A 26,149-nucleotide genomic window follows, 5' to 3' on the forward strand; every position below is an offset into this window, starting at 1 on the left:
CGGAACTTTAATGATATTCGTGCATGTAACGTCGCCACTTGCCCTCACGTGTGTTCCCGTTACCTCTTTCTGCATGTAAACCGATGACGTCAATCTGCAGTATAGCATTTAAATGACACCATCGCTGCGAACCTTCAGGCGTTATAGCAGCTATAAGATATGCATGACGTTCAGGTCCTAATACGCATCGGACGTGAATGAGATATGGATAAACACTTTGAGGATTGTGTAAACAATGTATTAATTAAATTGAATCGTATTGCGTAGGACATATCAAACAATAAAAGCATTTTCACAAACATGATAAAGTTCTAAAGCCGAAGAGTTAATAGCTTTTTCAAAAAAAAATTATTGTTCCACATTTTCCGTTATATTCTTTAAAGAAAACACATATGTTCTACCATACACTTTCTAAAGTAGGCTATGTTCTTCCTAAGCAGTCAAGCTATCTCCATACCAAATTTCATTAATATCGGTGCAGGCGGTTTAGTCAAGAAAGCATAACACACGGAGTTACTTTCGCACTTGTAATACTAGTATGGATATGGGATTCTAATACTGTAAAATCACGGCACGTCCAACATCCTTGTGATCCACGGGAAAATAAAACTACCACTAATGCTATTACTACTACACCATCACGAAGTTCGCAGACGAACCAGTTAGTTACAATGCTTCGGAAGATATTTTGCACACAAGGCTTCAGCAGTACTTCACAAATAACTGAGAGACCAAAATCTGATATCGGGCTATTTTTGGTGGTGACTCATATCGCTTTGTTCAAACACTGCATAGGACTTTTTTACTTTCCTGCTAGGGTGTGCTTCTTTGTAACTCTGCTATTTTGTTTGTTCCAGAATCTGAAGAACCAGATAATGACGACGAACTTGTGGGTCGAGCAGGTGAGTGTAAACCTTCATCTTTTCCTCTATCATACCTCATAGCTTGTCACACTGCCTTTATGAACAGTGCCCTTTCGATGCGTAAACATCATACAAATACTATGCTTTTTTGTCAGTTCCTGTCCCTATTGTACCCATTTGAGTATTATCATGTTACTGGCACTCTTTAAAATAATGAAGACGACAAGGAAAAAATACGGGGAGCGAAGAGTTATGTTCAAATTGTGTAGAAACCAGACTGCAGTTATAAGAGCCGAGGGATACGATAGGGAAGCAGTAAATTTAGAAAGGAGTGAGACATACTACGATGATATTCAGTGAACGTGGAAACAAGTAGTAAAGAAAACCAAGAAGAAATTTAGAAAGCTAAAAGAAAACAAAGAAGAAATTCAGAAAGCTAATTTAAGTTCAAGGGAGAAGAAATATGAAATCTGAGATTTAACGATGGCACTATAATACTGCCAGAGTCGGCGAAGGGCTTGGGAGAACTGTAAAACTGAATGGATACCATTCTGATAAGAGACCAGTGTCAAGAAACACAAAACATAGTTCACAGTATAGTCGAATTAAATTAGGTGATGGTGAGGAAATTATATTAGAAAATGAGACACTAAAAGATGAATTTAACTATTTAGGCATCAGAATAATTGATGAATGGCAAGGTAGAAACCACGAATGGAAACAGCAGGCAATGCGTTTCTGAAAAAGGAAATTTTGCTAACACTTAACGTAAATTTAAGTATTAGAAACTATTTTCTGAATGTATTTGTTTGATATGTAGCCTTGTACGGACCTGAAACATGGAAGATAAACAATCCACCCAAGACGGAAATGTGATAGTACAGAAGAAAGCTGGAGTTTAGTTGGGCAGATCGAATAGGTAATATGAAATTGGGGTGAAAATATATTTGTGGCACAACCTGACTAAAATAAAGGACAGGGTGAAAGGATACACCCAGAGGAACCACAGAACTGTCAGTTTAGTAATAGATGGAAGTATGGGAGGTAAAAATTGTAGAGGGAGACCAAGGTGTGACTACAACTCACAGGTTCAAATGTTTGCAGGTTGCTGTATTTAGGCACAGATCAGGAGGCTGCACAGATTTGATTACCGTAGAGGCTTGCGTCAAACTAATAATTCAGAATTACGAACATAACAGCAGCATCAGCAGAGCAACACAACATGTTCCCTATTAGGCTTTCTTTCTGATCTCACATTTCAATATTTCACACTTCCTCAATTTCGTTCTGCGGCTGTTAATGAGAAGACTGACTAAATAGTGACAGAAAGGAAAATAGTGAACGTAACTGATGCATCCTTGGTTTCCCTCAAGCAAAAAAACCATTTGAAGTACTTATGCGTAAACCTATTTGTACGATTAAACCCCGATTATTTACAGAATCGAGCTCTCATGTATAAAACAGCTGAAAACTTCTGATTACTTTAAAAAATAGTTAATGTAAGTGAGAGATAGTTTAGAAATGGTTTGCAATTATTTTCAAATTAGTTGGAAGTCGCTAAGTGGTCTTCTTAAGAAACGATGGTTGGGAATAATTTGGGTAATTTGCGACTCGTTTTAAGCAACAGACGCACCTCGTCTTTATGATGTCACATCCCATGAGGTATGTATTATACAATGGTATAGCGTTACAGGTACATTGGGTGGTACATGTGAATACTGCGTAATGCGCGGTGCAGCTTTAGATTTACACCTTGTGTCGCAGCGGACAGATTAGAAAAAATTTACCTTTTCAATCCTGGGATACGCACTCGAATTGACAACGAACAATCGATGGAACATCGCGTTACATATGATGGAGATTGTCGGAAGATCAGTTACGATTTGTTAGATGAGCTACCTTTGTAATATCCTGGCCAAAAGTGTACTGCGGTTCTTTCTTTTTCAGCGAAGAATTCACCAACGATGTAACTAATGGCTGATCTCTGAAGAAAGAGTGCCGCTGACAAACACAATACCATTCCGAACCTTGACACAATACTAATTCTGAAACTTTGTAAATTGTTAATATATCAAATAAAAATTGTCTTCTGGCATTTGAACATATATTCCATTCATCATCAATGAGAAGCATAATAGACGAACATCAATCCTTGCAAAAGTATCATATAAGTCGTATTCATGTTTTAGTAAGTAAATGAAGATACTTTATTAAAGCTTGTTTCTCTACATATTTAAACTGGAAATCCCTGCTCGCTTATTTTTGTTTGTCTGGACTAATCTGAGGAACTACTGTTGTAAGGTGGCAGAATAAATGGTCAGATTCGCACCTTACATGAGAGATTTATGCATCGTAACGGGAAGGTGAATATGACACCTAACTTAATTTGGTGTTAATGAGCAAATTTGCCTATCAGTATGTAGAGCAAAAAGGGATGACACTCAATCGGCAGTAATTAACACACCGTTCCTATAATGCATGTTTGAGCGGAAGGTGAAACAAGCAGCGAGAGGTGTTTTAGTCTGGAATTCAGAGGGACGAGGGCAGAGGCAAGGCCACACTACAGGGGGTACCACGGAAACCACTTAAAGGGGTGTCCCAGACGGAAAGTCAATGACCGACCAGGTGACTCAGATGGGGAGAGCGAGTATGATGAACCATCTGAGGGAGAACAGGAAAGAAAGCTTTTAGAAAACTGCGTTTCGGAATTCCATATGGATACGAACAAGACCGGTGCCGCATTTTCGATCACATGTCTGGCAAGTGGTACACACATGACAGAGTCAATGTACGCATTTAGGCATCTGGAATGGGCACAAAACGTCCGATTGGCGGAAACGCGCTGGGAAGGAGAAAAGAGCCAAAGTTTTGACGCCATTTTATGGTAGGGAGAGTTTCCTCAAAATAAGAGGAACGCTCCTATTGGTCGAAAAAAATCCGTGACGTGAAGAAAGAAAGAACCCAGGTGGGGAGACAGTTCCGCTATGCATAAGAAAAGACGGAAATTTTCGGCGACTCTTCTCTGAAGTGGCGTTGAATGCAGAATTGCAGAATGGAGCGCATAATGCTCTGTACGACACAGATCAGTAATTTGTGTTCACAGCGGCTGATATCCAGCTAGAAATTAGCTGTAGCATCGTTTAGCTTCAACTGTGGAGAAACGAACAAGCTAATTAGTTACTTGTTCTTGCGAGAACTGAAAGGGCATTATAATTTGCACTCTGTTCCAACCATGCGCGTCTATATCGCCACATTTTAAGACTAGGGATGAGTAAGTGTCCTCTCGCATAACGAGAAACATAGGCAAAGTTTCTGCTGGAAAATTCAGCAAAGGTATAATTAGTTTTATAGGGATTTCAGCGGAAGAGAGCGGCCTAGCAAACGACAGCTCATTGCAGCTTAAGGTATATACCATGTACAGAGGTGTAAACTTGTTGGTTCACCAGCTTGCGTCCACCGTAAACTCGGGCGACCTTGGGTAATCTTTTGCTCAATTTGTCACAAACAAACTATCCACCGAAGACTGTCATCCTAAAAATACACTCCTGGAAATGGAAAACAGAACACATTGACACCGGTGTGTCAGACCCACCATACTTGCTCCGGACACTGCGAGAGGGCTGTACAAGCAATGATCACACGCACGGCACAGCGGACACACCAGGAACCGCGGTGTTGGCCGTCGAATGGCGCTAGCTGCGCAGCATTTGTGCACCGCCGCCGTCAGTGTCAGCCAGTTTGCCGTGGCATACGGAGCTCCATCGCAGTCTTTAACACTGGTAGCATGCCGCGACAGCGTGGACGTGAACCGTATGTGCAGTTGACGGACTTTGAGCGAGGGCGTATAGTGGGCATGCGGGAGGCCGGGTGGACGTACCGCCGAATTGCTCAACACGTGGGGCGTGAGGTCTCCACAGTACATCGATGTTGTCGCCAGTGGTCGGCGGAAGGTGCACGTGCCCGTCGACCTGGGACCGGACCGCAGCGACGCACGGATGCACGCCAAGACTGTAGGATCCTACGCAGTGCCGTAGGGGACCGCACCGCCACTTCCCAGCAAATTAGGGACACTGTTGCTCCTGGGGTATCGGCGAGGACCATTAGCAACCGTCTCCATGAAGCTGGGCTACGGTCCCGCACACCGTTAGGCCATCTTCCGCTCACGCCCCAACATCGTGCAGCCCGCCTCCAGTGGTGTCGCGACAGGCGTGAATGGAGGGACGAATGGAGACGTGTCGTCTTCAGCGATGAGAGTCGCGTCTGCCTTGGTGCCAATGATGGTCGTATGCGTGCAGGTGAGCGCCACAATCAGGACTGCATACGACCGAGGCACACAGGGCCAACACCCGGCATCATGGTGTGGGGAGCGATCTCCTACACTGGCCGTACACCACTGGTGATCGTCGAGGGGACACTGAATAGTGCACGGTACATCCAAACCGTCATCGAACCCATCGTTCTACCATTCCTAGACCGGCAAGGGAACTTGCTGTTCCAACAGGACAATGCACGTCCGCATGTATCCCGTGCCACCCAACGTGCTCTAGAAGGTGTAAGTCAACTACCCTGGCCAGCAAGATCTCCGGATCTGTCCCCCATTGAGCATGTTTGGGACTGGATGAAGCGTCGTCTCACGCGGTCTGCACGTCCAGCACGAACGCTGGTCCAACTGAGGCGCCAGGTGGAAATGGCATGGCAAGCCGTTCCACAGGACTACATCCAGCATCTCTACGATCGTCTCCATGGGAGAATAGCAGCCTGCATTGCTGCGAAAGGTGGATATACACTGTACTAGTGCCGACATTGTGCATGCTCTGTTGCCTGTGTCTATGTGCCTGTGGTTCTGTCAGTGTGATCATGTGATGTATCTGACCCCAGGAATGTGTCAATAAAGTTTCCCCTTCCTGGGACAATGAATTCACGGTGTTCTTATTTCAATTTCCAGGAGTGTATTAAGTGTCCAATATATCGATATGTTCTCCATCATGCTGCAAACACGATCCGCGTTCTTCTTGACTTATTTTTGAGCATATCTGGTGTTAGTGCGAAGTGAGTCCTCAATGGCATTGTGCAGTTCTTCGTTTGTAGCATAACGACGTGCAGATACATGCGCATCAGTGACTCCCCATAACGAGTTGTCAGGTATGGTGATGCTGATGATCTATCCACCGTCCTGGGAAATGTTTGGTCACGTTCAATCTCTACGCCCGAATGGTAACAATAAGGTTAATCGTCTGAGACGTGAAACAGTATCATGAGTCATTGATCGAGGAGTCACACAATGACGTTCATCCACGCACCATAATAGTCGTAAGAAAGGCGCTTTACACCGCAACTGCACTTTTGTCCTTAAATGCGTGAATTTCACAACCCTCTTGTTTACTGAAGCCCAAGTCGTAGCAGGCAGTGCCGAAAATGAAACACATACAGCAGTATTGAAATGCAGTCAGGCTGCTGAGGCACATCGAATGAGAACTGAAAACTAAATTGACAGCATTTTCAGGATTAGACCCAATCAGAGCAAAAATTACAGTAAAAGAAAAAAATAGTGGAAGCAAGAAGTGGATTTAAATATCTGAGGTATCATCTCAAGTAAACATAAAACAGACGATGTTATAATGTACTTTAAAGGTTTAAGCATTTTTCTGGTACAATGCGACGAACATGAAAGTTTAACATTCGAAAGGATACTCTACTTAAACTGTTCAGAGTTATAACTCTTTTATTGTTGCTCACTAATCTTGAGGAGTGAACAGAGTTGGCTCAAAACACAACACTGTATGAGGCAAGACAATGGAAGAAAACGATGTTTATAGCGTTCAGTTTCTGTACAAAATCTAGAATGTGTTACGTCCAACATTCTTCCATCTAGACTCAGTCCCAAGAAATTAGTATGGTCGACTTTTAGACCACCTTGTGACAGTAAAATTTCGCTTTTACAAGGGTACCCTTTCAGAATCTATAAATATGCATTGCGTTTTGTTGCAGCTAAGCATTAATCTGTTCTCTGAAAGCCACCTGCTCAGGTTATCAACTGCCCTTTAGCTACATCATTTATGTTACGTTCCACGTCTTTTACAATGACACATTTATCATCTTCAAAGGAGAATTTTTACAATTCTTTGTCATGTGTAGACTATTGAGATATATCTATCTCTCGCCCAGCTAAAAATACCCAGCGGCTGGGAAAAAAGCGTAGGTGACTCTTGTGTATGAGAAGGATAAAAAAACGTTCCCGCAAAATTACAGACCAACATCCTTAACATCGCTTTGCCGCAGAATTCTTGAACATATTGCCTCTTCGAGTACAATAAATGTCCCAGAGACGGAAAAGCCCCTGTCCACAAATCAGCACCGACTTACAAAGCATCGCTTGTGCGAAACTCAGTTTGCCGAATGCACATGTCACTAGTTCTGAACGTGAAATATTTACGCCCATAAGCTCTGATGCCACGTCTAATATTTAAATATCAGTTTTATACAAATGTTTTAAGTAGCATACTACACACATCAAAAAAAGTTTTGCATCAGCTCGGTTCCGAGAGTTCCAGAACCTGTCTGCACAGGTACTGGAATAGAGAACAACATAAACATCATTTGCGCCCTCTTTATTGCTCACGAAAACCACAAACTGCATGTTGTACCACCATAAAGCGAGACCTTCAGAGGTGGTGGTTCAGATTGCTGTACATACCGGTACCTCTAATATCCAGTAGCACATCCTCTTGCATTTATGGATGGCTGTATTCGTCGTGGCATACTATTCACAAGTTCATCAAGGCACTGTTGGTCCAGATTATCCCACACATCAACGGTGATTCGACGTATATCCCTCAGAGTGGTTGGTGGGCCACGTCGTCCATTAGCAGCCCTTTCCAATCTATCCCAGTAATGGTCGATAGGGTTCATATCTGGAGAACATGCTGGCCACTCTAGTCGACCGATGTTGTTATCCTGAAGGAAGTCATTCACAAGACGCGCACCATGGGGGTACGAATTGTGGTCCATGAAGACGAATGCATCGCCAGTATGCTGCCGTTATGATTGGCTGTTAGTTATAATCCATCGAAGCTCTTGGATGTACAGTTGCTGAAGTGCACCAACGTTCAAAACCTCCCACCTTGTTTATAGAACAGCCTTCTGCTTTCTACTTGCTAGGTAGTAAGCGAATTAGAGGTCTGTACCTAATCCCACAGTGTTGCATGGTACATAAAACGAAATTATTTTGTCATATAAAAGGAAACACCTATTATCTTCAATATATGTCAGTTACAGATGGCCGGCCGGAGTGGCCGAGCGGTTCTAGGTGCTACAATCTGGAACCGCACGACCGCTACGGTCGCAGGTTCGAATCCTGCCTCAGGCATGGATGTGTGTGATGTCCTTAGGTTAGTAAGGTTTAAGTAGAGTTCTAGGGGACTGATGACCTCAGAAGTTAAGTCTGATAGTGCTCAGACCCATTTGAACCATTTGAAGCTACAGATGTTATAAGTGAAGTGGAAGGAAGACAAGGATATCTGGTCAGATGACTATCGGGTAATATCAACAGCAGCAGAAAATGGTATAACAGGTGTAGGATTCGTTATGAATAGGAAGGTAGGCCAGAGGGTGTGTTACTGTGAACAGTTCAGTGACCGGGTTGTTCTAATCAGAATCGACAGCAGACCAACACCGACAACGATAGTTCAGGTATACATGCCGACGTCGCAAGCTGAAGATGAACAGATAGAGAAAGTGTATGAGGATATTGAATGGGTAATGCAGTATGTAAAGGGGGACGAAAATCTAATAGTCATGGGCGACTGGAATGCAGTTGTAGGGGAAGGAGTAGAAGAAAAGGTTACAGGAAAGTATGGGCTTGGGACAAGGAATGAAAGAAGAGAAAGACTAATTGAGTTCTGTAACCAGTTTCAGCTAGTAATAGCGAATACCCTGTTCAAGAATCACAAGAGGAGGAGGTATACTTGGAAAAGGCCGGGAGATACGGGAAGATTTCAATTAGATTACATCATGGTCAGACAGAGATTCCGAAATCAGATACTGGGTTGTAAGGCGTACCCAGGAACAGATGTAGACTCAGATCACAATATAGTAGTGATGAAGAGTAGGCTGAAGTTCAAGACATTAGTCAGGAAGAATCAATACGCAAAGAAGTGGGATACGGAAGGACTAAGGAATGACGAGATACGTTTGAAGTTCTCTAACGCTATAGATACAGCAATAAGGAATAGCGCAGTAGGCAGTACAGTTGAAGAGGAATGGACATCTCTAAAAAGGGCCATCACAGAAGTTGGGAAGGAAAACATAGGTACAAAGAAGGTAGCTGCGAAGAAACCATGGGTAACAGAAGAAATACTTCAGTTGATTGATGAAAGGAGGAAGTACAAACATGTTCCGGGGAAATCAGGAATACAGAAATACAAGTCGCTGAGGAATGAAATAAATAGGAAGTGCAGGGAAGCTAAGACGAAATGGCTGCAGGAAAAATGTGAAGACATCGAAAAAGATATGATTGTCGGAAGGACAGACTCAGCATACAGGAAAGTCAAAACAACCTTTAGTGACATTAAAAGCAACGGTGGTAACATTAAGAGTGCAACGGGAATTCCACTGTTAAATGCAGAGGAGAGAGCAGATAGGTGGAAAGAACACATTGAAAGCCTCTATGAGGGTGAAGATTTGTCGGATGTGATAGAAGAAGAAACAGGAGTCGATTTAGAAGAGATAGGGGATCCAGTATTAGAATCGGAATTTAAAAGAGCTTTGGAGGACTTGCGGTCAAATAAGGCAGAAGGGATAGATAACATTCCATCAGAATATCTAAAATCATTGGGGGAAGTGGCAACAAAACGACTATTCACGTTCGTGTGTAGAATATATGAGTCTGGCGACATACCATCTGACTTTCGGAAAAGCATCATCCACACAATTCCGAAGACGGCAAGAGCTGAAAAGTGCGAGAATTATCGCACAATCAGCTTAACAGCTCATGCATCGAAGCTGCTTACAAGAATAATATACAGAAGAATGGAAAAGAAAACCGAGAATGCGCTAGGTGACGATCAGTTTGGCTTTAGGAAAAGTAAAGGGACGAGAGAGGCAATTCTGACGTTACGGCTAATAATGGAAGCAAGGCTAAAGAAAAATCAAGACACTTTCATAGGATTTGTCGACCTGGAAAAAGCGTTCGACAATATAAAATGGTGCAAGCTGTTCGAGATTCTGAAAAAAGTAGGGGTAAGCTATAGGGAGAGACGGGTCATATACAATATGTACAACAACCAAGAGGGAATAATAAGAGTGGACGATCAAGAACGAAGTGCTCGTATTAAGAAGGATGTAAGACAAGGCTGTAGCCTTTCGCCCCTACTCTTCAAACTGTACATCGAGGAAGCAATGATGGAAATAAAAGAAAGGTTCAGGAGTGGAATTAAAATATAAGGTGAAAGGATCTCAGTGATACGACTCGCTGATGACATTGCTATCCTGAGTGAAAGTGAAGAAGAATTAAATGATCTGCTGAACGGAATGAACAGTCTAATGAGTACACAGTATGGTTTGAGAGTAAATCGGAGAAAGACGAAGGTAATGAGAAGTAGTAGAAATGAGAACAGCGAGAAACTTAACATCAGTATTGATGGTCACGAAGTCAATGAAGTTAAGGAATTCTGCTACCTAGGCAGTGAAATAATCAATGACGGACGGAGCAAGGAGGACATCAAAAGCAGACTCGCTATGGCAAAAAAAGGCATTTCTGGCCAAGAGAAGGCTACTAATATCAAATACCGGCCTTAATTTGAGGAAGAAATTTCTGAGGATGTACGTCTGGAGTACAGCATTGTATGGAAGTGAAACATGGACTGTGGAAAAACCGGAACAGAAGAGAATCGAAGCATTTGAGATGTGGTGCTATAGACGAATGTTGAAAATTAGGTGGACTGATAAGGTAAGGAATGAGGTGGTTTTACGCAGAATCAGAGAGGAAAGGAATATGTGGAAAACACTGATAAGGAGAAGGGACAGGATGATAGGACATCTGCTAAGACATGAGGGAATCACTTCCATGGTACTAGAGGGAACTGTAGAGGGCTAAAACTGTAGAGGAAGACAGAGATTGGAATACGTCAAGCAAATAATTGAGGACGTAGGTTGCAAGTGCTACTCTGAGATGAAGAGGTTAACACAGGAAAGGAATTCGTGGCGGACCGCATCAAACCAGTCAGTACACTGATGACAGAAAAAAAATTAGCGGCAGAAATGTTGTTGACATCTGTAGAGTGTATTTTCAGCGCCTAAACCTGGTTAAGTAGGGGCCCACAACTCGGTGGCCAGTTACAGGAAAGGCGGTCCTCAAGCTTCGCTACTCAGTTAATTGGAGAATCGATCGGGTGAGACGTAAGTTCAGCAAGATACTTAACCTCCGCTCTGATAAGACGTTAGCCTGATATAACTTCCAACTGTGTGGAACGCTTGCGAGAGATAATAATTCACAGATTGCGTCAGAACCGGCGTAAGTTTGCCACTTCATCTAAAGAAGAATACATTTGCTGCTCGTAGTTTAGGAACGGGCTCATAAGACAAAGTGAGGGAAGCGAGAGAGAATTTGAAATGTCAGGAATAAGAGCAAAGGGTCAAGTTTCTAGATTTTAGTTTACTCCTGCTTGCACCATTAAGCCGAACTGAGGAGCGCAGTAGAGCTTCATTTTGTTTACAGAATGCTCATTACAAAAGTTTAGAATGTGAAGAATTAAAGTGTTAATAAAATACGAAAAACTAAATTATGGGCTGTGGACGTGCGTACATGGTGTTTACCAGTGTATGTTTTCCCGTTTTATATAAGTCTGTTGAAAACGAGACTTCTTGAGTAGATTAACCTCTCGGTACAGTGCGTAAGAAAGCGATTATGTATTGTCCATCTCACAAAATGGTTTTCGCTAAAGTTTTCAAGTTTCTTCTATTCTCCGTTTGAAAAAATTGGCTTTAAGCACTATGGGACTTAACATCTGAGTAGACTCAGAACTACTTAAACCTAACTAACTAAAGGATATCACACACATCCATGCCCGAGGCAGGATTCGAACCTGCGAACGTAGCAGCAGCGCGGTTCCGGACTGAAGTGCCTAGAACCACTCGGCCACAGCGGCCGGCTTTTCCCCGTTTGATAAACCTGCTGTTTATCCTTTTCTTGGTTCGGATATTGTGAATTATAAGTTTAGAATTTTGTACCTATCTATGTAATGTCGGTTTTGATCTGTATTTCCTGAGAGCCTCTTCCAATTTTAAGAAGACGATCTTAACTTTTCTTCGAGAGGGGACGTTTGAGTAATATTTCTCTTAATATGGAATTCTTCACGCTTATTACGTGCTCATAAAATTTCAACAGCCTCTTCTTGCCAATGGTGGAGACTTTCACACAATGCTAGAATAATTCGATGCGTTTACACTCCAGTTAACATTCTAATAAACATCATTTACGATCTGTGTGAAGTTTCAGTGTTAATTATGGGGCTCTAAATCCATCGTGTTAAATCTCGGATTGTGAATTTTTTAAATAACTTTTTCAAGTGGTATAATTTAGATCATTCTTCATCTTCTTCTTCTTAGCTCCGCTACACTGCTGACAAAAATGGTGAACTAGCTAGAACACATGATCGGATGTCAGTGACACTACTTACACGCTCACGCTAATAGCGGTTATATACGAGGGTTGGATCTTTAATAGTGGCAACAATTTATTTACAGCTCGTACAAAATAGATACGTGTTTCAAAGTTTTACTGACCTTCAGAGTAGTCACCAGCATTGTGTATAACCGGTTGCCAGCGATGTGGAAGTCGTAGGATACTCTTAGCAGTGCCAGTTGTGTTGGCAGTTCGAGCGGCGCGGTCTATTGCCCGACAATTTTGTAGCAGTTCTGAAGCGAATGCCGTGAAGTGTTTCCGTCAGTCTAGAAACCGAGTTGAACTTACGAGGGCTTAAGTCAGGACAGTGTATTAGGTGGTGCAGTAGCCCCATCAATCAAACAAATCAGTAAAAGCTTGCACTATACGTGCTTGAGCATTGCCCTGCAAAATGATGGTCAGGTCCTGCAGAAAGTGTCATCACTTCTGTCTCCAGCAAGTGTAATCCATGGTAATTATTGCCTTTACTCACATTATTCTGCTCTCAATGAAGCAACACCGTCCCAGAGTTACATAAATACCAAAACAAAGTCACGGTTCACAAACATAGCCATTACGGCTGAAAATAATAACAATACTTTCCCAAACATTGAATAAAAATTCAGCTTTCGGAGTGGTGATGGTTAATGTTTTCTTGACTACTTTTCACGTCCTTCTGCCTTCTAATAAACTAAAAAGTTCGTACCCTGTTGCTGAACGTCTTATCAGAAAATATGAATGCTGGGTTTGCCTGGCTTTACATGTTGGAAAGCTTCTCTCAGTACTTAGAGATGGTAAAGCTCAGGATCTGCCTTCGCTGAATCTCATCTATTATTATTATTATTATTGTTGTTGTTGTTGTTCTTATTATTACAACACTAGACACAACAGATGAGTTAGCTATGCTGAATTTCCTATTTTATGACTGCTCGGACAGTTTATAAGCGTCTAGGAAGTCATACTCTGGCGAATAGTGCAGTTCCTAGAGCACGGTTTTTTGTAGTTACCAGAAGGATATTTTATCAATAAAACGGTTTTCAATTTCCCACCAAAATCTTTCGACCAACTTTGTTGTATGGGAGCGAAAGCTGGGTGGATTCAGGTTACCTTATCAATAAGGTTGAGGTTACGGATATGAAAGTAGCTAGGATGATTGCAGGTACTAGTAGATGGGAACAATGGCAGGAGGGTGTCCACAATGAGGAAATCGAAGAAAAACTGGGATGTAGCAGTCAGGGCGAACAGGCTTAGATGGTGGGGTCATGTCACACGCATGGGAGAAGCAAGGTTACCCAAGAGACTCATGGGTTCAGCAGTAGAGGGTAGGAGGAGTCGGGGCAGACCAAGGAGAAGGTACCTGGATTCGGTTAAGAATGATTTTGAAGTAATAGGTTTAACATCAGAAGAGGCACAAATGTTAGCACTGAATAGGGGATCATGGAGGAATTTTATAAGGGGGCCTATGCTCCAGACTGAACGCTGAAAGGCATAATCAGTCTTAAATGATGATGATGATGATGATGACCAAAATCTTTTGGCACTGCCCTCAGTGCGCCGAGATCTAGTTGGACCATCTTGAGTTATTTACGCCATGGTCGCTGTAGCTCGATTTTCAAGTTGTTTCTTGCTGATTCTGCTATCAACTGGGGTGGCAATGTCAATGGCCCACAGTTTTTTTTTATCTCTACAATTGTGACGCCTTGAGTTTTGTGTTCCGGTATTAGATCTGACTGAATTACGAAGTCCCATAATAACTTGGTATTTTCTTTCTTCGACAACTGGTTTTTGCTTGCCATACGCAGGTGGTAATTTTGGCGTAACTTCCAGTTGTTCGTACACACCACAGCACTGTCACCATACTTGTAATCAGTCTGAGCCATCTTCTTGCAACAGCTTGAGATATTGAAAATATTTTCATCAGCTTCCTTGCAAAGTCTCCTTTTTGGGGATTTTTCTGGATTCTCGATTTTCGCTTTGATAGCGTTAGTTGTGACGGCTTTTTCGATCGCTGCAGAAATCAGTCCTGTTCCCTTCTTTATGATTCAGTTGGTCAGCCTGGACTAGAATTTTTTTATCTACGCTCTAAGACAAAAAAATTATGCACCATCAAGCAATTGTAATGGGCCGGAAATCGATAGATGTGATGTACATCTACAGACAAACAGATGAGTACAGTTTCAGAGGAATTGGGTGCTTCACAAATCGAGCAAGTCAGTAATGCATTAGTCCATCTCATGCCATTATGCAACCAGTTATTCGACTTGGCATTTGAAACGCCCGCTAAAGTCGCTGGGCAGAACAGGTGATTAGGATTGGCCAAATAAGGTGTCGGCCAGGTTCACCCAAAATTGTAATTTATTGTAATTTAATAACACCTTTAAAACAAAACGACCAAAACGGCATATAGCTGAAGCTTTAGAACTAAGAGTTTCAAAAAAACAATTACTTCACGGCTGAAAGCCTCCAAACAAGAAACCTTAAAGCAACAAGATAAATCTGAAGTTACCAAATAACCCTGTGACGAAAAGCGCCGCTATTTTTGGATCTTCTCTATCTCCTCCGTCAACCAGATCTGGTACGGATCCCACACTGATGAGCAATACTCAAGTATAGGTCGAACGAGTGTTTTGTAAGCCACCTCCTTTGTTGATGGACTACATTTTCTAAGGACTCTCCCAATGAATCTCAACCTGGTACCCGCCTTACCAACAATTAATTTTATATGATCATTCCACTTCAAATCGTTCCGCACGCATACTCCCTGATATTTTACAGAAGTAACTGCTACCAGTGTTTGTTCCGCTATCATATAATCATACAATAAATGATCCTTCTTTCTATGTATTCACAATACATTACATTTGTCTATGTTAAGGGTCAGTTGCCACTCCCTGCACCAAGTGCCTATCCGCTGGAGATCTTCCTGCATTTCGCTACAATTGTCTAATGCTGCAACTTCTCTGTATACTACAGCATCATCCGCGAAAAGCCGCATGGAACATGGAACTTCCGACACTATCTACTAGGTCATTTATATGCACTCCTGGAAATGGAAAAAAGAACACATTGACACCGGTGTGTCAGACCCACCATACTTGCTCCGGACACTGCGAGAGGGCTGTACAAGCAATGATCACACGCACGGCACAGCGGACACACCAGGAACCGCGGTGTTGGCCGTCGAATGGCGCTAGCTGCGCAGCATTTGTGCACCGCCGCCGTCAGTGTCAGCCAGTTTGCCGTGGCATACGGAGCTCCATCGCAGTCTTTGACACTGGTAGCATGCCGCGACAGCGTGGACGTGAACCGTATGTGCAGTTGACGGACTTTGAGCGAGGACTTATAGTGGGCATGCGGGAGGCCGGGTGGACGTACCGCCGAATTGCTCAACACGTGGGGCGTGAGGTCTCCACAGTACATCGATGTTGTCGCCAGTGGTCGGCGGAAGGTGCACGTGCCCGTCGACCTGGGACCGGACCGCAGCGACGCACGGATGCACGCCAAGACCGTAGGATCCTACGCAGTGCCGTAGGGGACCGCACCGCCACTTCCCAGCAAATTAGGGACACTGTTGCTCCTGGGGTATCGGCGAGGACCATTCGCAACCGTCTCCATGAAGCTGGGCTACGGTCCCACACACCGTTAGCCGTCTTCTGCTCACGCCCCAACATCGTGCAGCCCGCCTCCAGTGGTGTCGCGACAGGCGTGAATGGAGGGACGAATGGAGACGTGTCGTCTTCAGCGATGAGAGTCGCTTCTGCCTTGGTGCCAATGATGGTCGTATGCGTGTTTGACGCCGTGCAGGTGAGCGCCACAATCAGGACTGCATACGACCGAGGCACACAGGGCCAACACCCGGCATCATGGTGTGGGGAGCGGATCTCCTACACTGGCCGTACACCACTGGTGATCGTCGAGGGGACACTGAATAGTGCATGGTACGTCCAAACCGTCATCGAACCCATCGTTCTACCATTCCTAGACCGGCAAGGGAACTTGCTGTTCCAACAGGACAATGCACGTCCGCATGTATCCCGTGCCACCCAACGTGCTCTAGAAGGTGTAAGTCAACTACCCTGGCCAGCAAGATCTCTAGATCTGTCCCCCATTGAGCATGTTTGGGACTGGATGAAGCGTCGTCTCACGCGGTCTGCACGTCCAGCACGAACGCTGGTCCAACTGAGGCGCCAGGTGGAAATGGCATGGCAAGCCGTTCCACAGGACTACATCCAGCATCTCTACGATCGTCTCCATGGGAGAATAGCAGCCTGCATTGCTGCGAAAGGTGGATATACACTGTACTAGTGCCGACATTGTGCATGCTCTGTTGCCTGTGTCTATGTGCCTGTGGTTCTGTCAGTGTGATCATGTGATGTATCTGACCCCAGGAATGTGTCAATAAAGATTCCCCTTCCTGGGACAATGAATTCACGGTGTTCTTATTTCAATTTCCAGGAGTGTATATTGTGAAAAGCAATGGTCCCATAACACTCCCCTGTGGCACGCCAGAGGTTACTTTAACGTCTGTAGACGTCTCTCCATCGGTAACAACATGCTGTGTTCTGTTTGCTAAAAACTCTTCAATCCAGTCACACAGCTGGTCTGATATTCCGTAGGCTCTTACTTTATCAGGCGACAGTGCGGAACTGTATCGAACGCCTTCCGGAAGTCAAGGAAAATAGCATCTACCTGGGAGCCTGTATCTAATATTTTCTGGGTGTCATGAACAAATAAAGCGAGTTGGGTCTCACACGATCGCTGTTTCCGGAATCCATGTTGATTCCTACAGAGTAGATTCTGGGTTTCCAAAAATGACATGATACGCGAGCAAAAAGCATGTTCTAAAATTCTACAAAAGATCGACGTCAGAGATACAGATCTATAGTTTTGCGCATCTGCTCGACGACCCTTCTTGAAGACTGGCACTACCCGTGCTCTTTTCCAATCATTTGGAACCTTCCGTTCTTCTAGAGACTTGTGGTACACGGCTGTTAGAAGGGGGGCAAGTTCTTTCGAGTACTGTGTGTAGAATCGAATTGGTATCCCGTCAGGTCCAGTGGACTTTCCTATGTTGAGTGATTCCAGTTGCTTTTCTATTCCTTGGACACTTATTTCGATGTCAGCCATTTTTCCGTTTGTGCGAGGATTTAGAGAAGGAACTGCAGTGCGGTCTTCCTCTGTGAAACAGCTTTGGAAAAAGGTGTTTAGTATTTCAGCTTTACGCGTGTCATCCTCTGTTTCAATGCCATCGTCATCCCGGAGTGTCTGGATATGCTGTTTCGAGCCACTTACTGATTTAACGTAAGACCAGAACTTCCTAGGATTTTCTGTCAAGTCGGTACATAAAATTTTACTTTCAAATTCACTGAACGCTTCACGCATAGCCCTTCTTATGCTAACTTTGACATCGTTTAGCTTCTGTTTGTCTGAGGGGTTTTGGCTGCGTTTACAATTGGAGTGAAGCTCTCTTTCCCTTCGAAGTAGTTTCCTAACTTTGTTGTTGAACCACAGTGGATTTTTTCCGTCCCTCACAGTTTTACTCGGCACGTACCTGTCTAAAACGCATTTTACTAACAGCCATAAGGCAGAAAATTCCGCTGGTACAATTTAATTTGAAATACGGTAATATAGTTAACTTTATCCTAAAGGAACAATGCCTGAATTTACGTCCGTGGCCAGGGCAGGTAACCAAAACACTAACGTCCACAAGGTAGAAAATCCTGCTGGTGCACACGAATTGTAGTCAACCAATATAGTTAATTGCACCGCATGGCGACTACATTTCAGCAACAGAAACACTCGGTATTGCTTACAGGAAAACCTCCCCAACAGCGGACCACCGAAACGAACCACACAGCATGAATGGACGTGGCTTGGGTATTCGAAACCACTAGTCAACTTTGAGGTCCTGGGTCGGTGAACCACGAAGCTCGTAGCAATCGGACAGCTCCACACACGCTCCGACACTGCACAGGGACCGCCAGCGGACCCATCCGACTGCACCGCGCGGAGATAACTTCCCTGCCGCAGCAGTCGACCGACTCACCACAGACCCCCTAGGCGGAAACTGGATGCACAAAACCAAAGATGGTACACGGTGCAAATATCGATACACAATGCTGCTGCCACATGTATAAGGAAGAAGAACCACGACGTAACCGCAACAAGGGCTGGAAACCAAATACAGATAGACAGCGAAGTTCACGAAAACGCATAGTTGGCAGTAAGCACTGTCTTCGTGTATTGGGCACACGTCACACTTCGTCAGTTAGAATGACACGTGGCACAGTTAACAACTGACGTCGCAGCCCTATCGCAGGTTACCGTGCATCTTAGATCGTCAAAATCCCGAGCTGGTTTGTGGGCCCAGACTGTGATGGCCCAAACGTTCTCAATTGGGGAAAGGCTGTTTGACGTCGCAAGCAAGCGCGAGAACAAGCAGTAGATACTTTCGCCGTGTGTGGGCAGCCATTATCTTGCTGGAATGTAGAGCCAGGATAGCTTGCCACTGTACTGTAAGGCTGCCGCGGATCACAAACACAGAGGTCTTTCTATGAAATGAAATGACACCCCAGACCATCACCCCTAGTTGTCGGCCGTACGATGGACGACACTCAGATTGGTACCTCACCGCTGTCTGGGCCATCTGCAATACTTGTTCGCTTGCCATCAGGGCCACTTAGAAGCGGGACTCATTGCTGAAGACAGTTCTTGCCCAGTCAGTGAGACTCCAGAATGTGGCAGGCATCACTGCCACAGGGCTTGTTGGTGTGCAGAAGCCAATGGCAGTCGGCGCAAGGATCGCCATGACATCAGTCCCCATTGTGTGAGCCACCTATTAATGTTCTTTGTGGTCACTGAAGCACCAGTTGCACATCGGATCGATGGTGATGGTGGTGATGATGGTGGTGATGATGGTGATGATGATGGTGGTGATGATGGTGGTGATGATGGTGGTGATGATGGTGGTGATGATGGTGGTGATGATGGTGGTGATGATGGTGGTGATGATGGTGGTGATGATGGTGGTGATGATGGTGGTGATGATGGTGGTGATGATGGTGGTGATGATGGTGGTGATGATGGTGGTGATGATGGTGGTGATGATGGTGATGATGATGGTGATGATGATGGTGATGATGATGGTGATGATGATGGTGATGATGATGGTGATGATGATGGTGATGATGATGGTGATGATGAATCTGGGCCTTGGAGTGCCTCTCTGACGATTGCTCGATCCTCACGTTATGTCGTCCCTCTAGGTCGACCGCTTCCTTTCTGACACTGTGTTCGGTAGTGGTTCATCCATTCATACCATCATCGTCGGATAGTGACACCGCTTCTATTCAAATGTCTGGCGATTCGCCGATTACTCCAATCAGCTTCTATGAACCCGACTACACATCCTCACGTCTTCATGTATTGTTCACACCCTGTTTGCGGGGCATAAAAGTGCTTCAAATGGATCTGAGCACTATGGGACTGAACATCTGAGGTCATCAGTCCCCTAGAACTTAGAACTACTTAAACCTAACTAACCTAAGGACATCACACACATCCAGGCCCGAGGCAGGATTCGAACCTGCGGTCGTAGCGGTCGCGTGGTTCCAGACTGAAGCGCCTAGAACCGCTCGGCACATTTGAGAGGCATAGATACTGTCAGAGTATACGGATTCTATGCCCTGTTATTGACATGTCTCCAATTCCCTAGCCTTGCCACCTGCTCGCTGAAATTGTACTGCAGCGTCACACATTGCTCCATCGGCTGGTATAATTAACGATTTCGCATTTTCCGTCCTCACCTGTAGGGCCAATTCGCGTAACTTCTTCATGGTGCAACTTTTTTGTGTTGCTTCCAATCTTCTCCAAAAACTGTCCATGCAGTGCTTTACTGAGCATACTGCCAGTCCGGCACTTGTGTACGGCTTTTTTGGTATTGCTTCTCGATATGCCGCGCCTTCAGAAGCTGTCTGTTGTTGGCTTCGGCTGCTTCTTTGCTACGTTTCACGTAGTGTACCGGTGAGTGCTTATCTTCTTCCACAGCGAGTTTCACTTGCGTGGGTCGAATACCGCCAGGGTTTGTGGGCAACTACAGCTTGTCGACTTCACTTCGTGGGTGGAGTCCACGAGGAATTGTCACGAGTTTTCTTGTTTTCATATTCATATTATCGAACTAGTATCCAGCTTATGACGACTGACTATTGATTTTGTTTCTTTTTATCCAAGAGAAGTTTTAAAAAATATTTTTTGTTATTCTATTATTTTTTGACACACACACACTCAAGGGAAACCTACGTTTCTAGCATTTGTAGACTTAGAGAAACCTCTTGACAATGTTGAATGGAATACTCTCTCTGAGATTCTGAAGGTGGCAGGGGTAAAATACAGGGAGCGAAAGGCTATTTACAATTTGTACAGAAACCAGATGGCAGTTATAAGAGTCGAGGGACATGAAAGGGAAGCAGCGGTTGGGAAGTGAGAGAGACAGGGTTTTAGCCTATCCCCGATGCCATTCAATCTGTATACTGAGCAAGCAGTAAAGGAAACAAAAGAAAAATTCGGAGTAGGTATTAAAATCCATGGAGAAGAAATAAAAACTCTGAGGTTCGCCGATGACATTGTAGTTCTGTCAGAGACAGCAAATGACTTGGAAGAGCAGCTGAACGGAATGGACAGTTTCTTGAAAGGAGGGTATAAGACTAACATCAACAAAAGCAAACGAGGGTAATGGAATGTAGGCGAATTAAGTCGGGTGATGCTGAGGGAACTGGATTAGGAAATGAGACGCTCAAAGCAGTAAATGAGTTTGCTATTTTCGGAACAAAATAACTGATGATGGCCGAAATAGAGACGATACAGAATGTAGACTGGCAATTCCAAGGAAAGAGTTTGTGAAGAAGAGGAATTTGTTAACATCGAGTATAGATTTAAGAGTCAGGAAGTTGATTCTGAAAGTATTTTTATGGAGTGTAGCCATGTATGGAAGTGAAACGTAGACGATAAATAGTTTGGACAAGAAGAGAATGGAAGCTTTCGAAATGTGGTGCTACAGAAGAATGCTGAAGATTAGATGGGTAGATCACATAACTAATGAGGAGGTATTGAACAGAATTGGGGAGAAGAGAAATTTGTGGCACAACTTGACTAGAAGAAGGGATCGGTTGGTAGGACATGTTCTGAGGCATCACCAATTTAGCACTGGAGGGCAGCGTGGAGAGTAAAAATCGTAGAGGGAGACCAAGAGATGAATACACTAAACAGATTCAGAGGGATGTAGGCTGCAGTAAGTACTGGGAGATGAAGTTTGCACTGGATAGAGCAGCATGGAGAGATGCATATAACCAGTCTCAGGACTGAAGACAACAACAACAACAACAACTCATTTTAACCACATCCGTCTCCCAACACTTCAGTATAGACGCTAAAGATTTCCACGTCATTTGCAGACAATTCTGTTACCACCATCACCTTACTGCTTCCTCAGATAGGGCTGCGCTGTCAGTTGTTCATTGTGCCACGTGTCATTCTAACTGATGACATGTGACGTGAGCCAATACACAAGGGGAGTACAATAACTAAAACAACTCTTTTTTATCGGCCAGTTTCTGTTGAAAAGAAGCGGAATTTGTTGAGGGACATCGTGGAATATTCTCGCTTCAGCCCGTATAGTTTCATGAAGTTCCGATCGGTGATGGTGCTATACGTAGCCTTCAAAATGGCCTCTGCAACGGAGATGAGTTCCAGATAGAGAACTGTCATTGGGTTTCTTTTGGCGGAAAATCAGAGCATCACAGATATTCATGGGCGATTACAGAATGTCTACGAAGACCTGGCAATGAACAAAACGGAGTTAAGTCGTTGGACGATCCGTCTACCTTCATTGCAACAAGGTCGCGCAAATCTGTGCGATCTCGCGCGTGCCGGCCCTTCCAGTGTTGGAACGTGCGGACCCTCTCATTCGAGGTGATCTGCGGATCACAATCAAGCACGTCGCTGCTCCACTCTACGTCTGTGTTGGCAATACTGTTACACACCCGTCCACCAGTTGCGGTTCCTCGCCGCCTAAGGGAAGACGTCCATCTGTTTGATCCAACGAAGGACACATTCCACGGGAAGGAGTAGTTGGACGATGTTATTGATACAGCAATGCATTGGCTTCGACGTTAACACGTAGGGTGGTACCATGCAGGCATACAGGCCCTGGCAGTAAGGCCATCATGTTTGACGGAGATTATATTGAAAAATAGGGCTTTGTAGCCAAAAGGGTGGGGAATAATATTGTACATTGGAATCTGAATAAAACCAACCTGCTTACAGAAAAACAGCCCTCGTTTCCTAAGTGTGTGGAACAAGCAGAGAACTGTTAAAGTTAGTGCTGCTGTAGTTATTCCTTCCATGTACGTCCATTTCACGAGAACAGCATAAAAAGTGCCTCGCATGGACGCTGAGAAGGCATCTGCCGTATCATGATACTTTGCGGTCAGCTATTCGTATCCTATCGGACAACAATCAAGAAAGCTAGATGACACCTCGACCTACCACTTCCTGTGCATCTACAGCTATTCTCCACACGCCCCTTTGTATATGGTGGAGGGAACTTTTTGTACCAGTTTCACTTCCCTCCTTTCCTATTCGTCGCGTATGGTTTGCGGGAAGAAAATTTTTTGGTAAGCCGCAGTGTGAGCTACAGTCTCTCTGACTTTACCTTCCTGGTCTTTTAGGTAGGGGGGTAAGCAATTTCTTGGTTGACTCTTCAACCACCTAAGTGATACTTCTAACAAAATGGAGATTTTGATGGGATTTTACTACACTACTGGCAATTAAAATTGCTACACCACGAAGATGACGTGCTACAGACGCGAAATTTAACCAACAGGAAGAAGATTCTGTGATATGTAAATGATTAGCTTCTCGGAGTATTCACGCAAGGTTGGCGTCGGTGACGACACCTACAACGTGCTGACATGAGGAAAGTTTCCAACCAATTTCCCATACACAACAGCAGTTGACCTGCGTTTCCTGGTGAAACGTTGTTGTAATGCCTCGTGTAAGGAGGAGAAATTCGTACCATCACGTTTCCGACTTTGATAAAGGTCGGATTGTAGCCTATCGCGATTGCGGTTTCTCGTATCGCCACATTGCTGCTCGCGTTGGTCGAGATCCAATGAGTGTTAGCAGAATATGGAATCGGTGGGTTCAGTGGGGTAATACGGAACGCCGTGCTGGATCCCAACGGCCTCGTATCACTAGCAGTCGAGATGACAAGCATCTTATCCGCATGACTGTAACGGATCGTACAGCCACGTCTCGATCCCTGAGTCAACAGATGGGCACGTTTGCAAGACAACAACCATCTGCACGAACAGTTCGACGACGTTTTCAGCAGCATGAACTATCACCCCGGAGACCGTGGCTGCGGTTACCCTTGATGCTGCATCACAGACAGGAGCGCCTGCGATGGTGTACTCAATGACGAACCTGGGTGTACGAATGGCAAAACGTCACTTTTTCGCATGAATCCAGGTTCTGTTTACAGCATCATGATGGTCGTGTCCATGTTTGCCGACATCACGGTGAACGCACATTCGAATCGTGTGTTCGTCATTGCCATACTGGCGTATCACCCGGCGTGATGGTATGGGGTGCCATTGGTTACACGTTTCGGTCACCTCTTGTTCGCATTGACGGCACTTTGAACAGTGGACGTTACATTTCAGATGTGTTACGACCCGTGGCTCAACCCTTCATTCGATGCCTGCGTAACCCTACATTTCAGCAGGATAATGCACGACCGCATGTTGTAGGTCCAGTACGGGCCTTTCTGGATACAGAAAATGTTCGACTGCTGCCCTGGCCAGCACATTCTCCAAATCTCTCCCCAATTGAAAACGTCTGGTCAATGGTGGCCAAGCAATTGGCTCGTCACAATACGCCAGTCACTACTCTTGGTGAACTGTGGTATCGTGTTGAAGCTGCATGGGCAGCTGTACCTGTACACGCCATCCAAGCTCTGTGACTCAATTCCCAGGCGTATCAAGGCAGTTATTGAGGCCACAGGTGATTGTTCTGGGTACTGATTTCTCAGGATCTATGCACCCAAATTGCGTGAAAATGTAATCACATGTCAGTTCTAGTATAATATATTTGTGCAGTGAATACCCATTTATCATCTGCATATCTTCTTGGTGTACCAATTTTAATGGCCAGTAGTGTATTTCGAGACAAATACACTGTTTATTGCAGAAAGAGCTTACGTTCCATATAAAGTCTATTAGGCAGCTGTGTAAATAATGTATTTCAGAAAGAATCCAAGCACCGTCTCTTAGGTTCTTTCTGCGGTAAATTGAGAGCTCCTCTCATGACGGTTGGTGGCCCTGTTAGGATTACGTATTTCGTGACCCTTCTTTTGTTTTTACCGAGTCTGTTGTTGTTATGGTAATAAACACGGAGTGATCGAATGTGTGTTCGTAGTGGAAATGTTGGTGTATTTAGTGATTATTAAGTAGTGTGCAGTTCTTAAACCATGTCTGACAGTTCAGACGATGAACCTAATCCTAATCGTAACCGTGGAGTGAGACATGAAGAAAAATACAAACCGAACGTTGTCCGGAGAGCTAGACTGCAAGGACTGAGGTACGTGTCCCACAAAGGAAAACCAAGACGCTGCTCTAATATTTCGTATGCAAGTATTCTGCTCGGTAGGCGGCAGCGCAGGACTGTTTTGAACGCCTTCTAGAAGTCTTTGAAATCCGCGTCTATTGTCTCCCGTGTCTCGTGGACGACGGAGAGAGCTAGGCTTCACAGCCCCGTTGTTTGCGGAGTCCATATTGATTCTTAAGCACGTGGTTTCTGGTCTCCAGAAATGTCGTAATACAAGAGCATAAAACATTGTAGCAAAGCAAACCGGGACCCATCTCCATTTTGTTTTGTTATGTGCTTCCTTAAATGATATAAGCACTGAAGAGCCAAAGAAACTGGTATACATGACAAATATCGTGTAGGACCTACGCCAGCACGCAGAAGCGCCCCAGAACGACGTGTCATGGACTCGATTTATGTCTGAAATAGTGCTGGAGGGAAATGACACCATGAATCCTGCAAGGCTGAGCATAAATCCTTAGAGAATACGAGGGGTGGAGATCTCTTCTGAACAGCACATTGCAAGGCATCCCAGATATGATCAATAATGTTCATGTCTGGGGAGATTGGTGGCCAGTCGAAATTTTTAAACTCAGAAGAGTGTTTCTGGATCCACTCTGTAGCAATTCTGGACGTGTGGGGTGTCACATTGTCCTGCTGGAATTTCCGAAGTTCGGCGGAATGCACAATGGACATGAATGGATGGAGGTGATCAGACAGGGATGCTTACGTACGTGTCACCTGTCAGATTCGTAACTAGACGTATCAGAGGTCCCATATCAATCCAACTGTACACGCCGCACACCATTCAAAAGCCTCCACCAGCTTCAACAGTCCCCTCCCGACATGCAAGGTCTATGGATTCGTGAGGTTGTCTCCATAGCCGTACGCATCCACCCGCTCAATATGATTTGAAACGAGACTCGTCCGACCAGGCAACCTGTTTCCAGTCGTCAACAGTCCAATATTGGTGTTGACGGGCCCA

General features: G+C 44.5%; 1 protein-coding gene across 1 annotated transcript in view; it reads left to right on the plus strand.

Moving 5' to 3' along the window:
• LOC124718881 (acetylcholine receptor subunit alpha-like) overlaps positions 1-26,149 on the plus strand; it is a 638,987-nt gene that overhangs the window by 250,704 nt on the left and 362,134 nt on the right. The window contains 1 exon segment of the mRNA XM_047244518.1: positions 858-902. Within this exon segment, the coding sequence (XP_047100474.1) occupies positions 876-902 (27 nt within the window). The 5' untranslated portion in view covers positions 858-875.

This window comes from Schistocerca piceifrons, chromosome 10 (assembly GCF_021461385.2).
Source record: "Schistocerca piceifrons isolate TAMUIC-IGC-003096 chromosome 10, iqSchPice1.1, whole genome shotgun sequence".
NCBI lineage: Eukaryota > Metazoa > Arthropoda > Insecta > Orthoptera > Acrididae > Schistocerca > Schistocerca piceifrons.